Here is a 27,807-nt window from a genome sequence, read left to right as displayed (position 1 = left end):
TGAAATGGAGGGGAGTCAATATCCTAGCCGGGAGGGTTGCAAGTTCTATTCATGAGAGTTGAAACTAGTTTTACAGAAAACTGAGAACTGGAGCATCAGGTTGGTAAGGGAAGGATCGAACCAGAGGTAGACATCAGGGATAGTACTGAAAGGCAAAATCAGAACAACAGATATGATTGGTTGGATAGTTTGGAGTATTATATTTTAATGCTTGGAGTATTATAGTAGGGAAGGGTGATGACCCTAGAGCATGGATCAGTGCGAGGAACTATGATGTTGTGGCCATTACTGAAATTTGGTTGAGAGAGGGGCAGGAATGGGTGATTAATGTGCCAGGTTTGTAAAGTTTTAGAAAAATAGAGCAGGAGGTAAAAAAGGGGGTGGAGATGTGCTATTAATCGGGGTCATAGCTGCATTCAGGGGAGACATAATGGAGGGGTCAGATACTGAGTCCATTCGGGTTGAACTCAGGAACAGGAAAGTGCAATCACACTGATAGGATTGTCCAACGGATCCCCTGATAGCCTCTGGGACATTGAAGAACAGGTATGTAATCAGATAAAGGGGCTGTTGTCGTGGAGATTTCAACTTCCCTAATATAAGCTGGGACCTTCTTAATGCAAGGGGTCTAGATGGGGCAAAATTTGTTATGTGTATCCAGGAAGGTTCTTAAATCAATATGTGGGTAACCAACGAGAGGACCTAGCATTGGGTAATGAGTGTGCCCAGGTTACTGACCTTTCAGTTAGGGAACAGTGACCACAACTCCTTAACTTTAGATAAAGATAGGTATGGTCCTTATGGGAGAGTTTTAAATTGGAATTGGGCAAATTATGAGGGCATTAGGCAGGAACTAAGAAGAGTTAATTGGGACCACCTTTTCTTGGCAAGACCACAGAGAGCTGATGAATTTAGTCCAGAAGAAAAAGGGAAAGTATGTAAAGATTCAGAAATTAGAATCAAACGGAGCAGATGACGAGTATTCAGAAGCCAGAATAGAACTAAGGAAGAGAATTAGGAAAGCCAGTAGAGGCCATGAAAAGATCAAGGCAAATCCCAAGGCATTCTGTACATACATCAAGAGCAAGAGGATAACATAAAGCCAAAGAGAGGGCATGTAATCGAGCAAAAATTAGTGGGAAGTTAGAGGATTAGGAAGCCTTTATAAACCAACAGAAGGTAACTAAAAAAAATCATTAAGAAGGAAAAGATAGAACACAAAAGTAAACTAGCCAATAATACTAAAGAGGATACCAAAAGTTTCTTCAGATACATGAAGTGTAAAACAGAGGCAAGAGTGGATATCAGTCCATTAGAAAACGATGCTGGAGAGGTAGTGATGGGGGACAAGGAAATGGCAGGTGAACGGAATAAATATTTTGAATTAGTCTTCATTGTGGAAGACACTAGCAGTATGGTGGAAGCTCCAGGGTATCAGAAGTCATGAAATGTATGAAATTACCATTACAGAGAGAAGGCTCTTGGGGAAAATGAAAGGTCTGAAGGTAGATGAGGTCACCTGGACCAGATGGTATGCACGCCATGGTTCTGAAAGAGATGGCTGAAGAGATTGTGGAGGCATTAGTAACAATCTTTCAAGAATTATTTGATTCTGGAATGGTTCTGGAAGACTGGAAAATTGCAAATGTCATTCCACTTTTTAAGAAGGGAGGGGGACAGAAGAAAGGTAACTACAGACCTGTTAACCTGACCTCGGTGGTTGGGAAGATGTTGGAGTTGATTGTTCAGGATGTGAACACATGATAAAATAGGCCAGTCAGCATTGTTTCCTCAAGGGAAAATCTTGCCTAACAAACCTGTTGGAGTTCTTTGAAGAAATAACAAGCAGGTTAGACAAAGGAGAATCGATTGCTGTTGTGTCCTAGGATTTTCAGAAGCCCTTTGACAAGGTGCCACACATGAGGCTGCTTAACAAGTTAAGAACCCATGGTATTACAAGAGAGATTCCAGCATGGAATCCAGCAGTGTATTTTGTGAATAAAGCAGTGGTTGTTTGGCAGGATACAGAGTGGGAATAAAGGGAACCTTTTCTGGTTGGCTGCCAGTGACTAGCGGTGTTCCACAGGAGTCTGTGTTGGGACCACTTCTTTTTATGTTGTATGTCAATGATTTAGATGATGGAATTTGTAGCTTTGTTTCAAAGTACATTTATTTTCAAAGAATGTGTAAATTATACAACATTGAGATTTGATTGCTTACAGGTAGCCACAAAGCAAGAAACCTGAAAGAATTTGTTACAAGAATCACCCCTTGTAGGCACAAGAGAGAATCTGTATTTACCGCCAAGTACCTTTATTGTCTCAACAGAAGAACATGTGAACTTAGACAACCAATACCTGTGTGCAAACCAGCTAAGTTTTCCTGACCTTCCATGAACAGTCAAAGAACAGAAAATATAATACCGGTTAAAAAGGAGTTTCTGCTGCTGGCCACATGTTCCTCATCGTCCTTTTACAAATCTCCAGGTGTCAGCAGGGCACCTCGCATCCCCGATAGCTGTTCTCCTACAGAGTTAAAGTCACTAGCACTGCTTTTATATTCCTTTCTTACCAATTCAGATATTGCATTCCAGTGTCATTGGCTGTAGGTCATGTGTCTGGCCTTTAACACAGCTAGTGGCTCTGCTGCAAGCCAGCATCCATCTATTGCCCCCTTCGCAGCAAGTGACAATGGGTAATTTATTTCTCTTGTCACAAGGGGGTGTTGGGAATGGACCCAAATGCAAATCACAGACACTGTAGTTGTCTGAACAAGACTATGTCTATTAACAATACTAGGGAAGCCAAGGAGTGAGGAAAAAATATCAACCTGGACATGAATGTAAAATAACAAACTGGAAAACCTGGACTAGGACTTGAGACTTGAACTTGACTGAGAACTCGGGTCTTGGCCGGGACTAGGTACCTGCATCTTGACTTGGCTCTTGACCTGGAACTCGGACTCAAGCTCAGACTCAGACTTGACTAGACTTGACTCTTCTTGGACACAGGACACAGAGCCGGGACTCTTTTTGGACACAGGACACAGAGCCGGGACTCTTTTTGGACACAGGACACAGAGCCGGGACTCTTCTTGGACACAGGACACAGAGCCGGAACTCTTCTTGGACACAGGACACAGAGCCGGGACTCTTCTTGGACACAGGACACAGAGCCGGGACTCTTCTTGGACACAGGACACAGAGCCGGAACTCTTCTTGGACACAGGACACAGAGCCGGAACTCTTCTTGGACACAGGACACAGAGCTGGGACTCTTCTTGGTATGAATTTCTGATGCTGAGCTTCCAGATGTGGGTTTCAGACGCCAAGCTTCCTGGTGCGGGTTTCTTGACAGGGATGTTCCAGAAAAGGAATAGATGGACCCCTGAGCTATTTATGTTGCAAGCTCGAAATGAGGATCAGTTGCCTCAATTAAAGGACCCAATGGAACAAGGAAAAACAGAAACAACCAGAATACAGAATCCACAGACCGGACCGTGACAGTACCGCCACCCCCCCACCCCCATGGGAGCCTCCTGACGATCCAACCAGCTTTCCCAGATTATCGATGATCCAGGTGAGTTGGAGTGGGGTGGTTTCAACAAGGGGGACCCCCGGCTGACCAGAGTTTAACGGCAGTGTCTGTGTTGCTGGGTCCATGTTTGGCTGGACCGTTCTGTCACAAGGGGGCGTTAGGAACGAAACCAAATGCAAGACGCAGACACTGCAGTAGTCTGAACAAGACTATGTTTATTAAGAATACTAGGGAAGCCAAGGAGCGAGGACAAAATATCAACCTGGACGCGAACATAAAGTAACAAACCAGAAAACCTGGACTGGGACTTGACTGAGAACTCAGGTCTTGGCTGGGACGCTCTTTGACTAGAACTCGTTCTTGGCTTGACCAGGAACTCAGGCTCAAGCTCAGAAGTGTTTTGAGAGGCTCGTCATGAGGCATATGAAGACCCTGCTGCCCCCCTCACTGGACCCCCTGCAGTTTGTGTACCGTCCCAACCGCTCAACAGATGATGCCATTGCCACCACCCTCCACCTGGCCCTAACCCACCTGGACAAAAAAGACATATGCATTCAAATGCTGTTCATAGACTTCAGTTCAGCATTCAACACAATCATCCCTCATGATTGGAAAGCTGAGCCTACTGGGCCTGAACACCTTCATCTGCAACTGGATCCTGGACTTCCTGACTGGGAGACCTCAGTCAGTCAGGATTTGGAGCAGCATCTCCAGCACCATCAGTTTGAGCATGGGGGCCCCACAGGGCTGTGCACTCAGTCTACTGCTGTTCACTCTGCTGGCCCACGACTGTGCTGCAACACACAGCTCGAACCACATCATCAAGTTCGCCGATGACACAACCGTGGTGGGTTTCATCAGCAAGAACGACGAGGCAGCTTCCAGAGAGGAGGTGCAGCGGCTAACGGACTGGTGCAGAGCCAACAACCTGTCGCTTAATGTGAACAAACCAGCGACAGGGGCAGTAGGGCATCATCGCAGGCTGCCCAAGCAAGAGCTAAAGCAGAAGCCGCCAAGGTGCGAGTGTGCTACGCCAAACAAGAAGCAAAAATGAAAATGAAAGCGGCTGCCAGAGAAGCTGAAAACCAGTTGGAAAGGGCAAGGATAGCGGCAGAGTTAGAAGTGCTGATGCTAGAACGAGAAGAAGAAGCTGCCAGGGTGGAAGCAGATTACATAGAAGAGGCTGAAGAAATGCATGATCTGATCGACGGAAAATCTACTTCAGAAAAGATCAGGTTGGAGCGCACAAGCGACTATGTCCAATCTCAAATAGACTGGCAGACTCGTCCTTCCCTTCCATACTTCTCTGATAACGCCCCATGTCATGAGGAGCCTCAGAGAGGCCCGATCGCATCACATCCATCCAAGGAAATCAATTTACGCTTGCAACTCCGCGACGAACTCAAGAGTGAAAGGGCTCACGACAAGTACTTCTCGACACCAAACTTACCAGATTTGGGGAGAAGAGAGGCAAAGACCGAATTCAGAACAGCAAATTCCATAACAGATGTACGCCCTCAGTCGTATACCCGCCGACATGTTTCCCCAGCCCGCATGCCACTTGCAGTCGAATCCATGGCACGGTATTTAGCACAACGGGATCTCATCACTTCAGGACTGATGCACCATCAATAACTCACACTGAGACGTAAGGCGAGATATCGGCTTTTATTGACTGAAGAAGGAACCAGCAGTGAGTGGCCATCATATTACATCCTGGAGAATGAGGCAGAGGATTAGACCTGAATCGCCTTTATACAGGGGCCTGTGGGAGGAGCCAGAGGAGCCACAGGAGCAGTCAGAAGGGGGTGTGTCCAGACAGGCACATAGTTCACCACAAGGACTATACCAGTACGACGATAAACCTGAAAGCTACCGTGCATGGTACTCCACATTCACCAATGCTATCAACGGAGTCCAGCTCAGAGCAACCCAGGATCTTATGGCGAAATGGCTGGGAAAGGAATCATGCGAACAGGTGAGACGCATACGTTCAGTGTACCTCAACAAACCCGAGCTAGCTTTGAGCAAAGCATGGAAGAGACTTAGGGAGAGCTATGGGGCCCCCAAAATTATTGAAGCGGCGCTATACCGACGTCTGGAAAATTTTCCTAAGGTGTCAGCCAAGGACCACATTAAGTTAAGGGAGCTCAGAGATTTACTCATGGAGATTCAAGGTGCCAAAGAAGATGGCTACTCAACTGGTCTAGTATACCTAGATACTCCATCCGGGATCAGACAAATCGTGGACAAACTTCCATTTGGGCTGCGGGACAGGTGGGTGTCTGTTGCCTCAGAGTACAAGGAAGATCGTAGAGGTCGGTTTCCTCCCTTTGAGTATTTCACAAGGTTTGTGTGCAAGGAGGCGAAGAAGCGAAATGACCCTCGCCTCATGGGTCCAGGAAGCAGTACAATTTACACCAAGCCAGATAAATCCTCTTCGAATAATTTCAACATTAATACACCAGTCTCAGTGCTTAAGACTGAAGCCTTTACAACAATGACCCTTGCAAGAATTGTCCATTGCATAACAAACCCCACCCCCTCAAGAAATGCAGAACATTTAGGGAAAAACCCCTTGAAGAGAGGATGGCCCTTCTCGAGGAAAAAAGAATATGTTTTAAATGCTGTTCCTCGACCTCTCACTTTGCTAAAGAGTGTACGATCGCCGTGAAGTGCCCGGAATGTAATAGCACTAATCACGATGGGGCCATGCATCCCGGCCCGTTACCGCAAACCGACAACGCTCCTTCACCCCCACAACAGGACGGTGGGGAGGGAGAGGCTCACTCCAGGACAACTGTTGTCAGCTGGAGCTGTACAGAAGTTTGCGGTCAAGCTCAGTCAAGCCATTCTTGTTCAAAGATCTGTCTCACTAAGGTGTACCCTAAGGGAGCCAAAGACAAGGCCATCAAAGCCTATGTAATTCTGGACGACCAGAGCAATCGCTCACTAGTCAGACCAGAGTTCTTTAACTTGTTCAACATTGAGAGTGAGCAGTTCCCATACTACCTTAGAACTTGTTCAGGCAACATGGAAACTTACGGAAGGAAGGCAGAAGGCTTCCAGATCGAGTCCCTGGATGGTAAAGTCGTCATCTGTCTCCCTCCACTCTTAGAGTGCAATGAAATCTTGAATAACCGCACTGAGATCCCAACGCCAAGTGCGGTACTACACCAGCCACATCTCCACCACATCGCCAAACACATCCCAGGACTGGATCCCAAAGCAGAAATACTCCTGCTATTAGGGAGAGATGTTCTCCGGGTACTCAAGGTTAGGCAGCAGGTCAATGGACCACACGACGCCCTCTTTGCGCAACGCCTGGATCTGGGCTGGGTGGTGATAGGAGAAGTGTGCCCTGGCGATGTACACAAACCGACGGTTAGCACACTCAAGACCAACATGCTAGAGAGTGGCTGCCATTCAACTTTTCAACCCCGCACAAGTGTCCCGTGTATTAAGGAAGCACAACAAGGCTTTAACAAGCGCAAAGTAACTGACGAGACGCTGGGTCAGTCAGTCTTCGCTCAAACGGAACATGGTAATAAACATGCTTCATCAGCTCAAGATGCCATTTTCTTGAAAACAAAAGACACCACAGTCTTCAGAGATGAAGCAAATAATGGGGTCGCCCCACTGCCTTTCAGAGAACCACGCCAGTGCTTGCCAAACAACAAAGAGCAAGCAGTCAAGCGGTTCACGCCCTTGCAAAAATCCTGAAAAGGAAACCTGAGATGCAGCAACGCACCCGATTGACCCACGAGGTACTGTGCACACTAATGGCAGAGGTCACAGCCATTATAAATGCACGACCACTCCTACATGTGTCTTCTGACCCGGAAAACCCCTTCATACTCTCGCCATCAATGCTCCTTATGCAGAAGGCAGGAGCTCCCCCTCCACCAGGGGACTTCTCTGATAAGGATTTGTACACAAAGCAATGGAGACAAGTCCAGGCTCTGGCAAATCGGTTCTGGTCTCGCTGGAGACAGGAATATCTACCTTTGTTGCAACACAGACAAAAGTGGACAGAACCTGGCAGGAATCTTCAAGTTGGAGATTTAGTCCTGCTCAGGGACAAGCAAATCGCCCGCAACTGCTGGCCAATGGCCAGAATCACTGCCACATTCCCTAGTAGGGATGGACATGTCAGGAAGGTCGAGTCGAAAACTACCGACCAAGGCGATGTGAAAATTTACCAAAGGCCAGTTACAGAAGTCATTCTACTTCTACCTAAGGACTGATTTAGAGACTGAAGTTTTGTATTATGTTCATTGTGACCTTACGAAGGTCAAGCGGGGAGTGTGTTGCCTTTATGGCAGTTATTTAGTTTATAATATTTTTGCTTAGTAATTCGTGTGTTAGCATTTTTTAGTTAAAGTTAGGATTGTTTAAGTAAATTCGTTGTCCGTAATATATCGCGGCATGCGATGACGTCACATCCGGTTTCACCGCGTCTTGTGGGAAAATACCGGTTTGGGAAAGACGGAAAGGTGGGGGGCTCACATGTACGAGTCCAGCACAAGAAAAGTTGTCTTCTACGCATTAGAAATCACAGTGGAGCAACGCTGTAAGTTCATAGATAATCGATATGTTGAATTAAAATGTTAAAGCTGATTCTGTTAAAAGTAACGACGGTCGATAAGGTTTATGTTTTCGTTAGTTAAAGAGTTGCGGATAGTCGTGTTGAAGTGTATTTAAAGCAGTCAATGGCGTAAGTAGATTCTGACTGTATGCTGCACTTTAATGTAATGTTGTTGTTGTAGTTTTACCTTTGCAAGTATTTACGATGGAAGTGTGATATCTAGAGGGAAACAAATACTGTACCAATCTTGTATTGTTTTATCAACAATTTTCACCATACGCTAATGTGGAAGATTGAACAGTAAATGGTTAATCTTACTGCGACCCTGTTTTCATTAACGACAGTTTACCTCGGTGTTCGGGTTCTGTTACACCCGAGTGAGAACACTACAATTACCTCAAAATATCCTGCAGCCGCTGCACTCGAGGAGCTGAAATATGATCTCACCACTTCTCATGAGGAAGTGGCTTGAATCTACTGAACAAGTAGTTCATTGCCATGGTAAAGCAGAACTGGAAGTTCACCGTGTGTTTCTTAATACAAGTATAGAACTATAAGGAGAAATATACAATTTCCATCAGACCAGATTGACTTGCTTCTGCACCTTCAGTACTTACACAATTAAAGGCTTGATATGCTGTAACAGGTAGCTCGCCTCCTGACTCACTAAAATATCTCTGCACAGCCCAAGTCAGGAGTTTGATGGAATTCTTGCCTCTTTAATCCCTCAGCCTGTTTGTAGGTTGCTGGGATTGTGCATCAACAAGGAGTGAAGCTAAAGATCAGCAGATTCAGATCCTGAGGGATATGGGTGGGTGGCTAAATTGTTGAGATGGAAATCATGAAAGTATTGAATGCTGAGGTAAACATGGACCCAATATTTCCTCCTTCAGTTATAGTCTTATAGTATAAAAAGAACTAAAAATGGATCTAATTGGATATTCCTGGGAAGAAAGTGGGGAAAAAAGGAACAATGGTGGAATTTCTGAATGAGAAGTGATAGGTATTATGACTTAATGGTTTCATTCAGTTCCACAATATTGGGGCAGCGCAGTAGCATAGCAGTTATCATAATGCTTTACAGTGCCAGCTGTAAGTTCAAGATTTGCTATCTGTAAGGAGTTTCATGCATTCTCTCCACCGCACCACAGGGGTTTCCTTGAGTTTCCATTTCAAGTTAAGATTAGTAAATTATGAGCATGCTATGTTGGCACTGGAGATATGGCAACACTTGCAGCCTGCCTCCAGTCCAGTCTGAACACAAACAATGCATTTCACTGTATTTCCATTAAAGTGTGACGTTCACACCATCAGGCTGGACGCTATCCAAACAGATTGGGGTGTTGCTGCTGCGTCATAGGAGGAGACCCTGGCCTGATACATTGGAATGGGAAGTCAAATTGAACAAACTCAATGAGTGAGCCTCCACAACTCCAAACTCAAGAATTCCAAAAGTTCACCACACAGTAGTTTATTTTTTCCCTAACTTTCTAAATCCCCACAGTAGGATCACCAGTGTAAGTGAAATTTTTATAGTTGGATTTCTCCATTATCGCAATTATACATCATAAAGATCGAAGTTGCACTGATAAAATCTGTAGCCTATCTAATACAAATCCCTCCACAATCCAGAACTTTTGTATGAACAGCGGGATATCATATCCTGTGATGCATGTGACAGCATTGCGCAACATCTCAGACAGGCTCAGAAGAGTGGTTCAGAAGTGAAGACACTGCTGGAGAAAGGTTGCAGCTCCTGGTCTGGAACCCAAAGTTCTCTGGTGAGTTAATGGGGATGTGAAAGTGTACGTTTGGGCTCCAACAGCAATGATGCCAGAAATTCATCTTCACTCAGAATTTCAATAAAATAATTTGTTTTTAAAGGTGTCCTGCAAATGTTCAAACACCTCCAGATTCTGCCCTTCCAGGGTGACTGGTGGAGATGCTGGGTTTGGTAGATGCGTGTGCGACACTCATGTTAAGAGTGAGTCAGCACATTGAAATGTCTGGTTACATTTTCCCAAAATATATTTGTTCAGCAAGAAGTCATGGATGGAAGATCCATCCCAGCTTCTCCAAGGCTCTCACAAGCCAGTCTTCTGATGCTTTAGATATCAAGACACAACTGATAACTCGGAAAATAGAAAAGGCTTTCAAATTAGACAACGTCCCAGCGGTAGAACTGAAAGTCTGCTAACTTGAATAGCCGCATCTCTAACCCTATTTCCATATTCAACTACTAAACTACTAATATGCACAATTGCCTAGGAAGTCCTTTTAATAAAAAGGCAAGAAAATCCAATCTAATCACTGCCTAGTAGGTTCACTCTGAGTCCTCCACAGAGACTCAGAAGGAGAATTCAACAGCATTTTTCAGCAAACCGGACTCACCAACATTCAGATTGGGTTTCACAAGGACTTCACAAGCCGATACTGAGCTTGTCCAGAGAGCTGAATTCGAAACAATCTTCCATTGTAATGCCACAAGACATCGCAAAATGAGGTCATGCAGTCTGTTGGGTCTACTTTGACATTTTCCTGGCGTGACTGTGGCTGGCAGGATGATCTCTCCTGGCTTGTGAATTGATGTAGTGGGGATTGGAAAAGCCAGCAAAGGAGTATCAGTAATTCCCAAACCTTCCCTGCGGTCTCCATACAGGAGCCTGCTGGTCAGAAGGATACTTGCTGCAGGATGGACAATGTTTAAATACATGTGGAACTGCCAAAGCTAATGAAGCAGTCTGTACAGGAGATCTCCAAGATCTATAAAATGCAATTCAGTTACGCACCCTGGCTACTCTGACAGTGCCACCCAAACCTGCATCTCCACTGACCTAGGAGGCCAAGGTGCCTGAGGACGTCTGGCTTGGAAATACTGCCAGTCCTTCATTGTTACTGCCTTTGAACACCCTGCCCAACTACATTGTGGGAGTACTGACCTAAAATAAAACCAGCCATGATCAAATAGACTTGATTGGCTGAATGACCTAATTCTGTTCTGGTCTTATGGTCTTGCCAGAGGAACTTTAGCACTTAAAAGAAGGGACAAGCAGTAAGTGTTAACCTTGCATCCACTCCCTGATTACAGAAAATATTTGTGCAACAGAGTGAAATGACTGTTAAAATTGAGAAGAAATCAAAAGTAGGTAGGAAGTCTCAAAGTGAAGTCTGGGCCCAGAGTGAATTGTTAGGCCTCATGGTCTAGGCCCAGAGCCTTTTGCTGCAGTGGTACCTGGGTCCTAATGTGAGGTATGATCTGCTGGCCCAGGTAAACTGGAAAGACAGGGTGTCAGAATTGGAGGGAGAGCCAATTTTGCTCATTCTTCTGCGATGTTCACTCCTCTCTCCATGGCGCTGAGGATATGAGACTGCCCTGGCTGCTGTGTTTCATGAAGATTTGTCCCACTAATACATAGGTGTCAAACACAAGGCCGGCGGGGCCATATCCGGCCCGGCGTACAATTATATCTGGCCCGCGAGATCATTTTAGATAGATCTATTATTTTAATTATTAATGGCCCGGCGATAACACACGAACTACAGATCCCATAATGGAGCGCAACAGCTGCCGATAGGCTACCCGGGAACATTCCAGCGTCAAGCGCAATTCTGAAGTCAAAGCTAACCCCTAACAATGGCGAAGAGAAAAGTTGATTCTGAAAAAAAGAGTCTTTCAAAACCGATGGGTTGCTGAGTATATGTTTACTGACATTGCCGGTAAATCCGTGTGTCTTATTTGTGGAGCTAATGTGGCTGTAATTAGGGAATTTAATCTCAGACGGCACTACGAGACCAAACATCAGGATAAGCTGAAAAACCTGAACGCAGAGCAGAAGCTAGATTCAGAGTTTGCCGACATTCCTTATCATACAGAGGTGCGTTGGCTGAGTCGGGGAGAAGTTCTCGATAGAGTTTTTAAGCTCAACAGGGAAATCTGTCAGTTCATGGACAGTAAAGGAAAAGACTGCACAGTTTTGCGGGATGAAAAGTGGAAATGTGAGTTGGCGTTTCTGGCTGACATAACAACACATCTCAGCGTCTTAAACCTTCAGCTCCAGGGACGTGACCGCATGATCACTGACATGTATGATGCAGTGAAGGCATTTCAAGTGAAGCTGCTCCTATGGGAGACACAAATGCACCAGTGCAACTTGCCTCATTTTCCCTGTTGCCAAGTAATGTTGAACCAGGTGGGCACAATGATGTTCCCAAATGCGCACTTTGCTGATAAACTGAGCGCACTTCGCACTGAGTTCGCACGGCGCTTTGGTGACTTTGAAGCTCAAAACATTAATTTCGAGCTGCTTTGCAACCCATTTGCCGTCGACGTGGAAACTGCACCTGTACAGATTCAGATGGAGCTGTTAGAGCTGCAGTGTAATGGGACACTAAAGGCAAAGTATGACACTGCAGGGCCCGTACAGTTTATTCGCTCCATTCCTGAAGCAATGCCTCAGCTCCGTCTACATGCGGCTCGAACGTTGTGCATGTTTGGTAGCACATATCTGTGTGAGAAGCTTTTCTCAGTGATGAAGATTAACAAAACATCACACAGGAGTCGTCTCACTGATGAACACCTGCAGTCCATCCTGAGAATCTCCACAACACAGAACCTTACACCAAACCTAAACGAACCTATTGCCAAGAAAAGATGCCAAGCATCCAGCTCTGACAAAACGGCATAAGAGCAAAGAAAACTGAGTGTTTTGATTTGTTGTTGTTTTAACTTTTGCTGAAAAGCACAAATTTTATTTATATTTTCAGGGTTTTTTTGCAGCATGCTCATATTTCTAACTTGTATAATACAGGAGCTATTTTTATGGAGAGCAAAATATTTAAGTTATTTAAAGTTTTAGTTTATTTTTTCTGGAATAGTATTCCTGTCTGTTTTTATTCATATTTATGTTCAAAAAATGTTTAGTTTTAGTGTGTTCAATAAACGTTTATCCCGTTCGGCCCGCGACCTAAAGTGTGCTTTGAGTTTTGGCCCCATGTGCAATTGAGTTCGACACCTCTGCGCTAATATGATGAACTGAGACTGAGGCTTTGGGCCTAGTCCGGGCTGCTCCAAGGATTTGGATCTAAGGACTCAACTTGATTCGAAATGTTCTTGCTCGCTCCTATTGTTTGCATGAATTGTTTGTTTTTCCTTTCTCTATGCATCGGGTGTTGGTCTTTTTTTAATCGGGTTATTTCAGGTATTTTGCTTTGTGGCTGTTTGTAAGCAGACAAATCTCGAGGTTGTATAATTTTTACATTCTTTGATAATAAATGTACTTTGAAACTTCTTTATAGGAAGGATGTGGACCTTTGGAGAGCGGAGAGGGTGCAGAAAGGATTTACCAGGATGATGCCTGGACCAGAGGAAATGTCATATGAGGATAGGTTGGGTGAGCTAGGGTTTTCCTCTTTGGAGTGAAGGAGGATGAGAGGTGACTTGCTAGAGGTGTGGAAGATGGTGAGAGGTACACATCAAGTGGATTGCAAGAGACTTTTTCCTAGGGTGTAAATAGCTAATACAAGGAGGCATAATTTTAAGCAGATTAGAGGAAAATATAGGAGAGGTAACATATATATTTTTTTTTTACACAGAGAGTGGTGAGTGCATGGAATGCTCTGCCAGAAGTACTGGCAGTGGCAAGTACATTAGGGGCATTGAAGAAACTCAGGTAAGGAGCCATTTGGGATGTCAGAGCAGATGCGGGTTCGGAGATGCAGACCTGGCTGCAGAGCATTTTACGGCCTGCTACTCCAAGGCATCGAAGTTGGTGCGCAAAGGTGGCATGCGGTATAACGGTAGGAGATTGTCTCGGATATTTCACTCTCTATTGAGCAATGATAATGTAGGCTGCCACAGCCTTTTACCCTTGTCTGGTGGCGTGACAGGCGACATGGGAGCTGTGCAGCCTCCATGTAGTGAGGACTAAGCCTCAATGATCAGGCTTGCCTGCTGCTGCTGGACCAGGTGAGAAGACGTGTGAGTGTTGTAGTGTGGCATCCGAGCTTGGCTGGGGACTGGCCTCTCCCGTTAGTGCCACTCTCCTGTGTTCGAGCAATGGAGTAACAGGCTGGACTCCGTGCGTTTGTGGACTGCTGGGAGACTGTACCATCAGAGTCTTGGACTATCTATATTTTCTTAAATGAATATGCTTTTTTGCTTGCTATTTTGTGTGTTTGCACCTTGGCCTCAGAGGAACATTGTCTCATTCAGCTGTATCTATGTTTGTTTGAATGATAACTAGAGATGATTTGATTTGATTTTGATTAGGAACTCTAGATAGGCACATGAATGATAAGAAAATGAAGATTATGTAGGAGGTAAAGGTTAGATTGATCTTAGAGTAGGTTAAAAGATCGGCACAGCAACGTGGGCTGAAGTGTTCTATGTAATACTTCCCCATGCTCATCTGTAACTGTCTCATTTTGCTTTCTGGTAGTTGGTGTACACTGTACTGATGGTAAGAACAATGTACAGCAGAATTTGTTACTTCTACCTGGATGGAACTGATTTTCTTTGTTTGCTTTGGTCTTCTCAGTGTGAAAACTTCGTTCAATCTTACAAAAAAGAGCTTAGCAAATTGCTTCAAAAGTCCCAGGAGGAAAAGGACATTTGTTGGGTAAGTTTAAATGATATCCTTCAGGTATTCTCCACGTTTGCAAAGAGGGATATTTAGTAATTATTGTTCAGATATTTCTTTATGGAAATGTTTAGTTGAAACAACGACTGCTTGCATTCACCATTATGAATCGTGAGACTGGTAGGTGATAATATGGAGGGAGCACAGGGGTCTTTGCTGCATGACAAGGTACGTAAGCTGCTGATTCTGTCTGCTGTGGCCCACACTAATTTGGGCTGTTTAAAATATCGCAGATAGTTAATGTTATTATTCCACGAGGATGTATCCCCCTTATTTTACAAAATGCCTTTGGAATTACAAATGGGCATGATTGATCCATTTGGAAAGCTAAAAAATCTGCAGATACTGGTAGTTAATAATATAGTTAATAGTGTAGTTAATAAAATGTAGTTAATAGTTGTGTTTGATGTCAGCAAATTGTTGCTGTACTTCACCAACGCCATCTTAAACTGGAACACGGCTACCTCAACTGCATCTCCTCCCATCTTGCTTCCCTCTGATGGCTCCATTCACCTGTTCTTAACCAAGGAAACTTACCCACCCGTGCTTCCATATCCACAGCTTCCTTCCCCTAGGGTCAACTACATCTGTTCCATTTCCTCCTTTTACACCCTCTCCCCTCCCCACACCAAAAATGGTTTCCCTGTCCACTTTGCAATGGTTTCCTGGTAATTTCCATTACCTCTGATGTCATGTCATCAAGAGACATCACCTTCCCATCCAGCATTCCAAAGGGATCATTCCTAACATAGTGGTTTATTCATCCACCTCCTGTCCTATTCACACCATTTTCCCTACAGCTGCAGGAAAAGTAACCCCTATCCATCTACTTCCTTCCTCACCAAAGGCCCCAGACATTCCATCCACAAGGGAGTGATTCCCATTTCCTTCCCCCAGACTTTGCTCATTGGGTGCTCACATTGTGGTTTCCTGTATATTGAAGAAAGCAAAGATGAATTGGCTGACCACTTCAGAGAACACGTCTGAGACGTCTGTAAGGACATCCTGAATTTCCGGCTGATTATTGCTTTAATTCTCCATCCTGCTCCAACTCTGAACTCTCTGACTTTGCCTTCATTTCTCCAATGTAACCCAACATAATCTTGGGGAAAAGAACCTTATTTTCCCATAGCTGTGCTACAGTCATCAGGGCTGAATATTGAATTCAACAATTCCAGGTAGCCAGCCAATATAGTTTGTGTCAAGACTGGCCAGTTGTGATGAGGCTTCATCAAATATAACAATTAATTCAAATTTCAAAGTAAGTGTATTATCATTGTGCAAATGTTAGCATGTACTCGCAAACACGAGAAGGGCTGCAAATGCTAAAAATTCAAAGCAACACACACAAAGTGCTGGAGGAACTCAGCAGGTCAGGCAGCACCTATGGAAAAGAATAAAGAGTCGATGTTTACTCTTTTCCATAGATGCTGAATTCCTCCAGCATTTTGTGAGTATTACCTTGATTCATTTTCTGACAGGCATTTACAGAAAAAAAAAGACATAATCAAATTTTACAAAAAGCTATCCATAAACAAAGGCCAGCTATAAACCAATAAGTAAAAGAAGATAAACTGTGCAAATAAAATTATAAAGAGCCCTTGAAAGTTATAGAATCAGTTAGGAGCAGTAGAGAATTTCTCACATTGATTTCTGTGTTATGTCTAGATGGCCCATTATAGGAAGGATGTAGAAGCTTCAGAGAGGGTACAGAGATTTACCAAGACATTGCCCAGATTAGAGAGCAGCCTTATGAGAATATGTTGAGCTAGCTAGGGATTTTCTCTTTGGAGAGGAGGATGAGAGGTGAAATGATAAGATGCATAGATTTAGTGGACAACCAGACTTTCCGAGGTGGTGGGGGGGGGGGTAGTTGGGAATAAGCTAATATAAAGGAATCAGAATCAGGTTTTTTACCAACAGCATGTGTCATGAAATTTGTTAACTTAGCAGCAGCTGTTCAATGCAATAGATAATGTAGAAGAAGAAAAATAATAATAACACTTAATATAAAGTAAATCAATTACAGTATACATATATTGAATAGATTAAAAATTGTGCAAAAACAGAAATAATGCATATTTTTAAAAGTAAGGTAGTGTTCATAGGTTCAATGTCCATTTAGGGATCGGATGGCAGAGGGGAAGAAGCTGTTCCTGAATCACTGAGTGTTTGCCTTCAGGCTTCTATCTCTCCTACCTGATAGTAACAGTGAGAAAAGGGCACGCCCTGGCTACTGGAAGACCTTAATAATGGACGCTGCCTTTCTGAGACACCGTTCCTTGAAGATGCCCTGGGTGCTTTGTAGGCTGGTACCCAAGATATAGCTGACTAAATTTACATCCCTCTGCAGCTTCTTTTGGTCCTGTGCTGTAGCCCCCCCCCCCCACCCCACCCCCCATACCAGACAGTGATGCAGCCAGTCAGAATGTTCTCCACGGTACATCTGTAGAAGTTTTTGAGTGCATTTGTTGATGTACTAAATCTCTTCAGACTTCTAATGAAGTATAGTTGCTGTCTTGCCTTCTTTATAACTGCATCGATATGTCGGGACCACGTTAGATCCTCAGGAATCTTGACACCCAAGAACTTGAAACTGCTCACTCTCTCCACTTCTGATCCCTCTATGAGGATTGGTCTGTGTTCCTTCATCTTACACTTCCTGAAGTCCACAATCGGCTCTTTTGTCTTACTGACGTTGAGTGCCAGGTTGTTGCTGTGATACCACTCCACTGGTTGGCATATCTCCATCCTGTACACCCTCTCGTCACCACCTGAGATTCTACCAACAATGGGTGTATTTATGTTATTATATTATATTATTTATATAAATTCAGCAAATTTATAGATGGTATTTGAGCTATGCCTAACCACACGGTCATGTGTATATAGAGAATAGAGCAGTGGGCTAAGCACACACCAGAGGCCCAGGTTCTGTAACTTCTCAATCAAGATTGTGGGAATGATGGTATTAAATGCTGAGCTATAGTCAATGAACAGCACACTGACATAGGTAGTTGTGTTGTCCAGGTGGTCTAAAGCCGTGTGCAGAGCCATTGAGATTGCATCTGCCATTGACCTATTGTGGCAATAGGCAAGTTGCAGTGGGTCCAGGTCCTTGCTGAGGCAGGAGTTCAGTCCAGTCATAACCAACCTCTCAAAAGTATTTCATCACTGTCTATGTGAGTGCTACTGGGTGATAGTCATTAAGGCCGCTCACGTTATTCTTCTTAAGCACTGGTAAAATTGTTTCCTTTTGAAGCAAGTGGGAACTTCCGCCCAAAGCAGCGAGAGGTTTAACTTTAAGGTTTAAGGAGGAAAGTATAGGAGGTAAATTATTTTACCAATGTTGAGTGCATGGAACACGATGCCTGGGGTTCTGCTAGAAGCAGATACATTTGGGACATTTAAGATGGATGATGGAAAAATTGAATGCTGTATGGGGAAGGAATGGTTAGATTGATTTTGTCATAAGTAAAAGGGTCAGCACAACATGATAAGCCGAAGGACCTGTACTGTTTTAAGTTCCAATGTTCCAAATCTTTTCTTTCTAAATCTTTTTATTAATATTAGTAATATGGACAGAATACAGATGATATATTGATAAAGAAATTACCAACATACACATTCCATTACATATGAAAAAAAAACATACATAATAGTTACAATATAAATGAGTTCACCAAGACATAAGCCATAAGATATATGTATGGACATAGTAAATCTAAATATTTCATAATGTATAATATAAAAAAAACAGAAAAAAAGAAAGAAAAAAAACCAAAAAAAATTTATATAATGCAGAACTAGCTAATCTAATCTAATAACTATAACTAATAAGTAATATAAAAGAAAGAAAAACAAAAAAGAAGGAGAAAAAAAAGCGGGCTGTTTATAATATCTCACAAAAATAAGTATTCATCAATGCCGTCACTTCCGGTCCTCTCAAAATACATAAGCTGAAAGCTGGGAAATCAAATGAACTTGGCACAGGGTCATATTACATCATATGAAAATGTTGAATAAATGGTCTCCATAACTTTTCAAATTTAATAGAAGTCTCAAAAGTACCACTTCTAATTTTTTCTAAATTTAAACATAACATAGTTTGAGAGAACCAATTAAATACAGTGGGAGGATCAATTTCTTTCCAATTCAACAATATAGATCTTCTAGCCATCAGAGTTAGAAATGCAATCATTCGACGGGCTGAAGAAGGTAAATGCAGTGAATCTAACATTGGTAAACCAAAAATTGCGGTAATAAGATGAGGTTGTAAATCAATATTCAAAACCGCAGAAATAATATCAAAAATATCTTTCCAATATTTCTCCAAAAATGAACGAACAAGACCAAAACAAGTGAGTTAAAGACGCAATTTCAGATTGACATCTATCACAAATAGGACTTATATGAGAGTAAAAATGAGCTAATTTATCCTTGGACATATGGGCCCTATGTACGACCTTAAATTGTATTAGTGAATGTTTGGCACATAACGATGATGTATTAACTAATTGAAGAATTCTATCCCAATTCTCACTAGAAATACTAAAACTAAGCTCTCTTTCCCAATCCTGTTTAGTCTTATAAAGAGGCTCTGAACGTATCTTCATAATTATTTTATAAAGTTTTGAAATAAGCCCTTTTTGAAAAGGGTCTAATTCAAATAAACTCTCCAAAATATCTGAAGGCACAAAATTTGGAAACGTAGAGAGTACAGAACTTAAAAAATGTCTGATCTGTAAATATCTAAAAAAATGAAATCTCGGCAAGTTATATTTGTTGGATAATTGTTCAAAAGACATGAAACAATTATCTAAAAATAAATCAGAAAATCTTAGTAATCCCTTAGTTTTCCAAGCTGAATAAGCTATAATGGAAGGGTGAAAAAAACAATTAGATACAATAGGACTATTTAAAACGAATTGAGTCAACCCAAAAAATCTCCGAAATTGAAACCATATACGCAATGTATGTTTAACTATCGGGTTGTCAATTCGTTTCGGCAATTTAGAAAGAGCAAAAGGGAGAGAAGTCCCTAAAATAGAACCCAAAGCATAAGCTGATACCGATTTAGTTTCTAAACTCACCCAAGAAGGGCCAAAAGATCCACCCCCATCTTTCAACCAACATAACAAATATCTAATATTAACTGCCCAATAGTAAAATCTGAAATTAGGTAATGCCTTCCTTTTTTGTCTTCTGTAAATATGTTTTACCTAACCTGGGATTTTTATACTGCCATATATATGAAGAAATTTTAGAGTCAACATTAGTAAAAAAAGATTTCGGGATAAAAATTGGTATCGCTTGAAAAATATATAAAAACTTAGGTAAAATAACCATCTTAATAGCATTAATCCTACCTATTAAGGATAGAGACAAAGGTGACCACCTAGTAAACAAACCTTTAATCTGATCAATTAAGGGTAAAAAATTAAATCTAAATAAATCTTTATGGTTTTTTGTGATTTTGATCCCTAAATAAGTAAAAGAGTCATTAACTAATTTAAAGGGTAAATTTCCATAAATTGGGACCTGTTTATTTAATGGAAACAATTCACTTTTATTAAGATTTAACTTATACCCAGAAAACTCACTAAATTGAGCTAATAATGATAAAACTGCTGGAATGGATTTCTCCGGGTTAGAAATGAATAGTAATAAATCATCTGCATACAAAGATAACTTATGAATATCTGTCCCACGATTAATACCCAAAATATCCTGTGATTGTCTGATGGCAATTGCCAAAGGTTCTAAGGCAATGTTAAATAGTAATGGACTAAGAGGACATCCCTGTCTAGTGCCCCGAAATAGGCGAAAAAAGGGAGATCTTTGATTATTGGTAACCACTGAGGCTACTGGAGTATGATAAATCAATTTAATCCATGATATAAATATCGGACTAAAATTAAACTTCTCCAACACATTAAATAAGTAAGGCCATTCAACTCTGTCAAATGCTTTCTCTGCATCTAATGAAATCACGCATTCTGAAGTATCATGTGAGGGAGTATAAACAATATTCAACAATCTCCTAATGTTAAAAAAAGAATAACGATTTTTAATAAAGCCAGTTTGATCATCTGAAATAATTTTGGGTAATACCTTCTCCAATCTTGATGCCAGTAACTTAGAAAAAATCTTGGAGTCTACATTCAATAAAGATATAGGTCTATAAGAAGCACAATTAGTAGGGTCTTTATCTTTCTTCAATATTAGAGAAATGGAAGCTCTATAAAAAGATTGTGGCAAATTCCCTAATCTAATGGCCTCCTCAAAAACCTTACCTAACCAAGGGGAAAGAGTAGCGGAAAAAAATTTTAAAAATTCAACTGTATAACCATCTGGACCCGGTGCTTTCCCAGAATTCATTGAGGAAATAGCACCCTTAATTTCTACATCCGTAATAGGAGTATCCAATATCAAAAGATCATCAGATGATAACCTTGAAAAATTTAACTTTCCAAGAAAATCAGACATGGTATTATAATCTTGAGGAAATTCAGATTGATACAGGGAGGTATAGAAATCTTGAAATGCCTTATTTATCTCATCATGATTTACTGTCAGATTCCCATTCTGCTGACCAATCTTAGTGATTTGACGTTTAACCAGAGCATTCTTCAATTGACTAGCTAACAGTTTACCAGATTTATCACTATGTATATAAAAATCAGATTTAGTTTTCATTAATTGATTTTCAATCGAGGATGTAAGTCCCATTCCCACAGAGAACCAAAGTCAGAGAGTAACTCCGGGCCAGAGTCTTCAGAAGAACCTTGAAAAGAGAAAAGAGAGATATCAAAGATATAAATGTTTCTGAAGATGCAAACAAAGGAGTCGCCATTTAGCGCCATCTTGACTTCACTCCATTATTTTCCCAGTTGTTCTCTAATTAAATTACACTTGCTTCCAAACCTTTACTAGTTTCGGCGAAAAGTAATTTTAATCAACCTGAAGTGATATTTCTTCAGCTGCTGAATATTTCCAGCATGATCTTTTGGAGTTGTACAAACCCATAATGTTTCAAAGTAATTTTAACTAGTGTAATGTTGCACATTTAGAACCATAGAATACTACAGCACAGGCCCTTCAGCCCTCCATGTTGTGCCGACCCATATAATCCTTTAAAAAAAGTACTACTCCATAACCCTCTATTTTTCTTTTATCCATGTGCCTGTCCAAGAGGCTCTTAAATACCCCTCACACAAAATGCTGGTGGAACACAGCAGGCCAGGCAGCATCTATAAGGAGAAGCACTGTTGACGTTTCAGGCCGAGACCCTTCGTCAGGACTACGGTCTCGGCCCGAAATGTCGACAGTGCTTCTTCTTATAGATGCTGTCTGGCCTGCTGTGTTCCACCAGAATTTTGTGTGTGTTGTTGTTTGAATTTCCAGCATCTGCAGATTCCCTGCTCTTTAAATACCCCGAATGTTTTAGCCTCCACCACCATCCCTGGCAAGTCATTCCACGCTCTCACAACCCTCTGTGCAAAAAAAAACTTACCCCTGATGTCTCCCCTAAACTTCCCTCCCTTAATTTTGTACATATGCCCTCTGGTGTTTGCTATTGGTGCCCTGGGAAACAGGTACTGACTATCCACCCTATCTATGCCTCTGATTTACTGATAGGAACTGGACCTCTGTGTAAGGAAACAGACTGTACGAATGCTTGGACGGGTTGTATGTACTTTGGGACCAGCGTACTGGTGTAAGAGCCTACTTACAGCCACCAAGTGTACTGTAAGTAAACGTTATTTTTTGATGTGATACAGGAATAGTGTTAGCAGCCAGAGATAAAAAAGAAGACAGTGGGTGACAAACAGATCTGATTGTTTATTTTTCCTTCTGGAGTATTGCACTGAACCAACAAAACTGGGATCCGAGAGCCTGCCTTTCACACTGTGGTCGCATCCAACTTAAAGACCTTAATATAATTTATACCAATATCAGGGGGGCTGCACTAGAGCCACCATGACTACAACAGGAACAAGGTATTCTGCAACGGTTATTTAGTGATAAAGCGCAGAGTAGGCCCTTCCAGGCACCGGCCCGGCAACCCCACGATCCCAATTAACCCTAACCTAGTTACAGGACAATTTTTGAATGACCAATTAACCTACCTGCTATGTCTTTGGAATGTGGGAGGAAACCGGAGCAACGAGGGAAACCCCACATATTCCATGGGGAGGACATACAGAGACAGGACAGCTCTGGAAATGAACTTTGGAATGCATCGAGCTGTAATAGTGTCATGCTTACCACTACGCTATCGTGACATCAGATAGATAATGTATTATTTACTCTTTTCCAATGAAGCCCAATGCAATCTCAGGGAACAGGACCTCATTCTTCCACAAATGTGTTACAGCTATCAGGAACAAAGATCAAGGAACGAATGCGCAGGCGCATGGATGCCAGTGAGTTAGACCAGCAGGAGTGTTTAACAGGAAATGATTATTACTTCGGTGGTTTGATCGAGGAACAACTGTGAAAGCGTATGAATGTCAATGAGTTAGACCAGCAGGAAGAGTTTTAAAATAAGACAGCTTTATAGAGCGGGAGACAGAGTAGAGGGAGTCAGAATAGGAGGGCTTTGGCTCAACAGGGCTTCAGCGATAACAGGTTGAGGCAAGGTAAGTTACTTGTGAAGAATAGGAATAGAAAGTATGTCTGTGAGGCCGGTGTTCTGTACTGGGATGTGTTAAGATGTGGGATGTCCGGGAGACTGCCAGCATCCCGGACGGCGAGATCTGTGTCAGGTGCGTCGAGCAGCAGCTCCTTAGGGACCGTGTTAGGGAACTGGAGATGCAGCTCCATGACCTTCGTCTAATCAGGGCAAGTGAGGAGGTAATAGGAGCTATGGGCAAGTAGTCACACCGGGGCCTTAGGAAACCGATAAGAGGGTAACAGTCAGGAGAGGGAAGGGCAAGAGTCATATACTGGAGAGTACCCCCGTGGCTGTCCCCCTTTACAATAAGTACTCCTGGACTTCCCACATCTGACCTGGGGGAAGCAGCAGTGGCTGAGACTCTGGCACAGAGTCTGGCCCTGTGGCTCAGAAAGGTAGGGAAAGGAAGATTATGGCAGAAGTGATAGGGGACTCTATAGTTAGGGGGTCAGTCAGGCAATTCTGTGGACGCAGGAAAGAAACACGGATGGTAGATTGCCTCCCAGGTGCCAAGGTCCAGGATGTTTCTGATCATGTCCACGATATCCTGAAGTGGGAAGGTGAACAGCCAGAGATCGTGGTACATGTTGGTACCAACAACGTAGGTAGGAAAAGGGAGGAGATCCTGAAAACAGACTACAGGGAGTTAGGAAGGAAGTTGAGAAGCAGGACCTCAAAGGTAGTAATTTTGGGATTGTTGCCTGTGCCATGTGACAGTGAGTATAGGAATAGACTGAAGTGGAGGATAAATGCGTGGCTCAGGGATTGGAGAAGGGGGCAGGGATTCAGATTTTTTGATCATTGGAACCTCTTTTGGGGCAGGCGTGACCTGTACAGAAAGGACAGGTTGCACTTGAATCTGAGGGGGCTAATATCCTGGCAGGGAGGATTGCTTAAGCTGTTGGGGAGAGTTTAAACTAGAATTGCTGGGGGGTGGGAACAGAACTGAAGAGATGGAGGAAGGGGTGGTTTGCTCACAAATAGAGAAAGCTTGTAGACAGTGTGAGAGGGAGGATAGGCAGGTGATAGAGAAGGGATTCGCTCAGACTGATGGTTTGAGATGTGTCTATTTTAATGCAAGGAGTATCATGGACAAAGCGGATGAGCTTAGAGCATGGATCAATACTTGGAGCTGTGATGTTGTGGCCATTACCGAGACTTGGATGGCTCAGAGGCAGGAATGGCTACTTAAGAGTTCAAGGCTTTAGATGTTTCAGAAAGGACAGGGAGGAAGGCAAAAGAGGTGAGGGCAGGGTATTGTTGATCAGAGATAGTGTTACGGTGGCAGAAAAGGAGGAAGTCATGGAGGTATTGTCTACTGAGTCTCTATGGGTGGAAGTTAGGAACAGGAAGGGGTCAATATCTCCACTGGGTGTTTTTTTTATAGATCACCCAATAGTAACAGGGACATCAAGGAGCAGATAGCGAGACAGATTTTGGAAGGATGCAATAATAACCAGGTTGTCACGGTAGGAGATTTTAATTTCCCCAATATTGATTGGCATTTCCCTAGAGCAAGGGGTTTAGATGGGGTGGAGTTTGTTAGGTGTGTTCAGGAAGGTTTTCTGACACAATATGTAGAAAAGCCTACAAGTGGAGAGGCTGTACTTGATTTGGTATTGGGAAATGGACCTGGTCAGGTGTCAGGTGTCTCAGTGGGAGAGCATTTTGGAGATAGTGACCACAATTCTATCTCCTTTACCATAGCATTGGAGAGGGACAGGAACAGACAGGTTTAATTGGAGTAAGGGAAAATATGAAGCTATTTGGCAGGAATTTGGAAACTTAAATTGGGAACAAATTTTCTCAGAGAAATGTACGACAAAAATGTGGCAAATGTTCGGGGGATATTTGTGTGGTGTTCTGCATAGGTACATTCCAATGAGACTGGGAAAGGATGGTAGGGTACAGGAACCATGGTGTACAAAGGCTGTTGAAAATCTAGTCAAGAAGAAAAGAAAAGCTTATGAAAGGTTCAAAAAAACTAGGTAATGTTATGAATCTAGAAGATTATAAGGCTAGCAGGAAGGAGTTTAAGAATGAAATTAGGAGGGCCAGAAGGGGCCATGAGAAGGCCTTGGCAGACAGGATTAAGGAAAACCCCAAGGCATACTACAAGTATGTGAAGAGCAAGAGGATAAGTTGTGAGAAAATAGGCCCAATCAAGTGTGACAGTGGAAAAGTGTGTATGGAGCCAGAGGAAATTGTGGAGGTACTTAATGAATATTTTGCTTCAGTATTCTCTACAGAAAACGATCTTGGTGATTGTAGGGATGACTTACAGTGGAATGAAAAGGTTGAGCTTTTAGACATTAAGAAAAAGGATGTGCTGGAGCTTTTGGAAAGCATCAAGTTGGATAAGTCACTGTGATCCTTCCTTGGGTAGGGAAACTGAACCTGTATGTAATTCAAATGCAGTCTCACCAGGGATCTAAATAATTAGAGGAAGACATCTCTATACTTGTACTCTGACTTTTTTTTCGCTGTGGGCTAAAGTAACATTTATCTTAATTACTCGGTATGCCCTCACGTTAACTTCTTGTGTTCTTTCACAAAAGAAAAGTTAGGAGGGGTAGTAGGACACTCCATTTCTCAAGCCTGCCCCACCGTTCACTATGATATATGCCCGCCTCAACTCCTTTTCTGTGCCATTTTCTTGATCTTTCAGATACACCTTGCAGTTATCTCTCTACTTAAAAAAACACATTGCCCTTCTTGTCACGCAGCATGCCATATGCAGCCAAAATGGTGACAAGACACAGTAGCATAACAGTTAGCCTAATGCTACTACAGTGCCAGTGACCCAGATTCAATTTCACCATTGTCTACAAGGAGCTTGTACATTCTCTTCATGACTGCGTGAGTTTACTCCAGGTGTTCTGGTTTCCCCACATTCCAAAGACCTGCTGGTTACTAGATTAATTGGGCGTATGGGTGCAATTGGACAGCATGGGCTCATTGGGCTGGAAGGGTCTGCTACCATGCCGTATCGCTAAATAAAATTAACAAACATAGAAACGTAGAAAACCTACAGCAGAATACAGGCCCTTCGGCCCACAATGCTGTGCTGAACATGTACTTAATTCAGAAATTACCTAGGGTTACCCATAACAGATTATAATCAATCTAGAGGAACTTAAGAAAAATGTAAGCAATTTTAAAGATCAGGTGCTTGTAAAATGAAAGAGTATTATGAATTTGATAATACAAAAATATCTTATTTCTATTTGGATTTTTTTTTAGGCTGTTGATTACTGTAAGAGACGCCGCTGGAAACAGGGCTAATTTCATATCACTGGTGGAAGGCAACAGAAATTGAATACTTAAAAAAATGCAAAGGCTCTTCCTTTAGTACCAGTTAAATGATGATTCTGCTTGTGTGTTTGCATGTTTCCTTTAAGCAATTTTGTGTTGCTGTAGCTTGTGCATTCAATGCAATCTCTTTTATTGTGAGATGTTACAGAGACGAGATTATTGGTAATCCTTTACTTCCATCGAATCAACATTGCCAGATGCCATATACGCAGAGTTTCAATGACAAATATTGATTGGGGTTTTGATTTCATCAACTGTAAAAATTCAGCAGACTAAAGTGCTTTAAGATCATGTTCTGTTTCTTAAATAAGCTTTTAGAGTTGTGGTTCATTCTCGTACCCTTCAATATCTGGCTGCTGAACCTGCCTCAAGTAGTCAGTCATACAAGGCTCAACACTTCCCTGCTGTAGAAGGCATCATAAACAAATCAACTTGAGAACACAGCCTTTCCTACCCAAACAAAACATGACACCACAGCAGATATATCAACACAGCCCTGTGGTCAGCCCTTCCATCATTTGAGGTTCCTATATGCAAACATTTTCCTCAAAGTGGAGTCCAGTGACCCAGAGGGACAAAATTGGTACTCTGGAAGATCACAATGGTAATCCATGTGTGGAGCCAAAACAGATGGAGGAAATCTTAAATGCATTTTTTGCATCTGTACTTACTCAGGGGATGAATACAGAGGCAAAGCAACATCAACTTTATGGACCCTGTACAGATTACAGAGGAGGAGGTGTTTGCTACCCTGAGGCAAATCAGGGTAGACAAATCCCCAGGGCCTGACAAGATGCTCCTTCAGACCCTATGGGAGGCAATTGCGGAAATTGCCAGAGCCCTTGCAGAGATATTTTAAAAAGGGATCATGAGGAGAAACTTCTTCACTCAGAGGGTTGTGCGAGTGTGGAATGAGCTGCCAGCACAAGTGGTGCATGCAAGCTCAGTTTCAATGTTTAAGTGAAGTTTGGATGGGTACATGGATAGTAGGGCTATGGAGGGCTTTGGTCCCAGTACAGGATGGAAGTAGGCAGTTTAAGTGGTTTCAGC

At 42.5% G+C, this 27,807-nt stretch overlaps 1 protein-coding gene across 2 annotated transcripts in view; it reads left to right on the top strand.

Annotated features, from left to right (window-relative positions):
- LOC132391246 (prosaposin-like) overlaps positions 1-27,461 on the top strand; it is a 28,512-nt gene extending 1,051 nt beyond the window's left edge. The window contains exons 1-4 of one of the 2 annotated variants that reach the window (XM_059964167.1): positions 11,860-12,120; positions 14,661-14,741; positions 22,404-22,514; positions 26,686-27,461. In XM_059964167.1, coding sequence (XP_059820150.1) covers positions 12,106-12,120; positions 14,661-14,741; positions 22,404-22,514; positions 26,686-26,727 — 249 coding nt within the window. In that variant the 5' untranslated portion in view covers positions 11,860-12,105 and the 3' untranslated portion in view covers positions 26,728-27,461. Of the gene's footprint in view, positions 1-11,859; positions 12,121-14,660; positions 14,742-22,403; positions 22,515-26,685 lie in introns of those variants that run through there. The other variant, XR_009511137.1, reaches the window with a different exon arrangement.
- The last annotated feature ends 346 nt before the right edge of the window (positions 27,462-27,807 follow it).

This window comes from Hypanus sabinus, chromosome 1, assembly GCF_030144855.1.
Source record: "Hypanus sabinus isolate sHypSab1 chromosome 1, sHypSab1.hap1, whole genome shotgun sequence".
Classification (NCBI taxonomy): domain Eukaryota; kingdom Metazoa; phylum Chordata; class Chondrichthyes; order Myliobatiformes; family Dasyatidae; genus Hypanus; species Hypanus sabinus.
The sequence above is the reverse complement of the archived record's forward strand: the minus strand, read 5'-3'. Positions and strand labels throughout refer to the sequence as shown.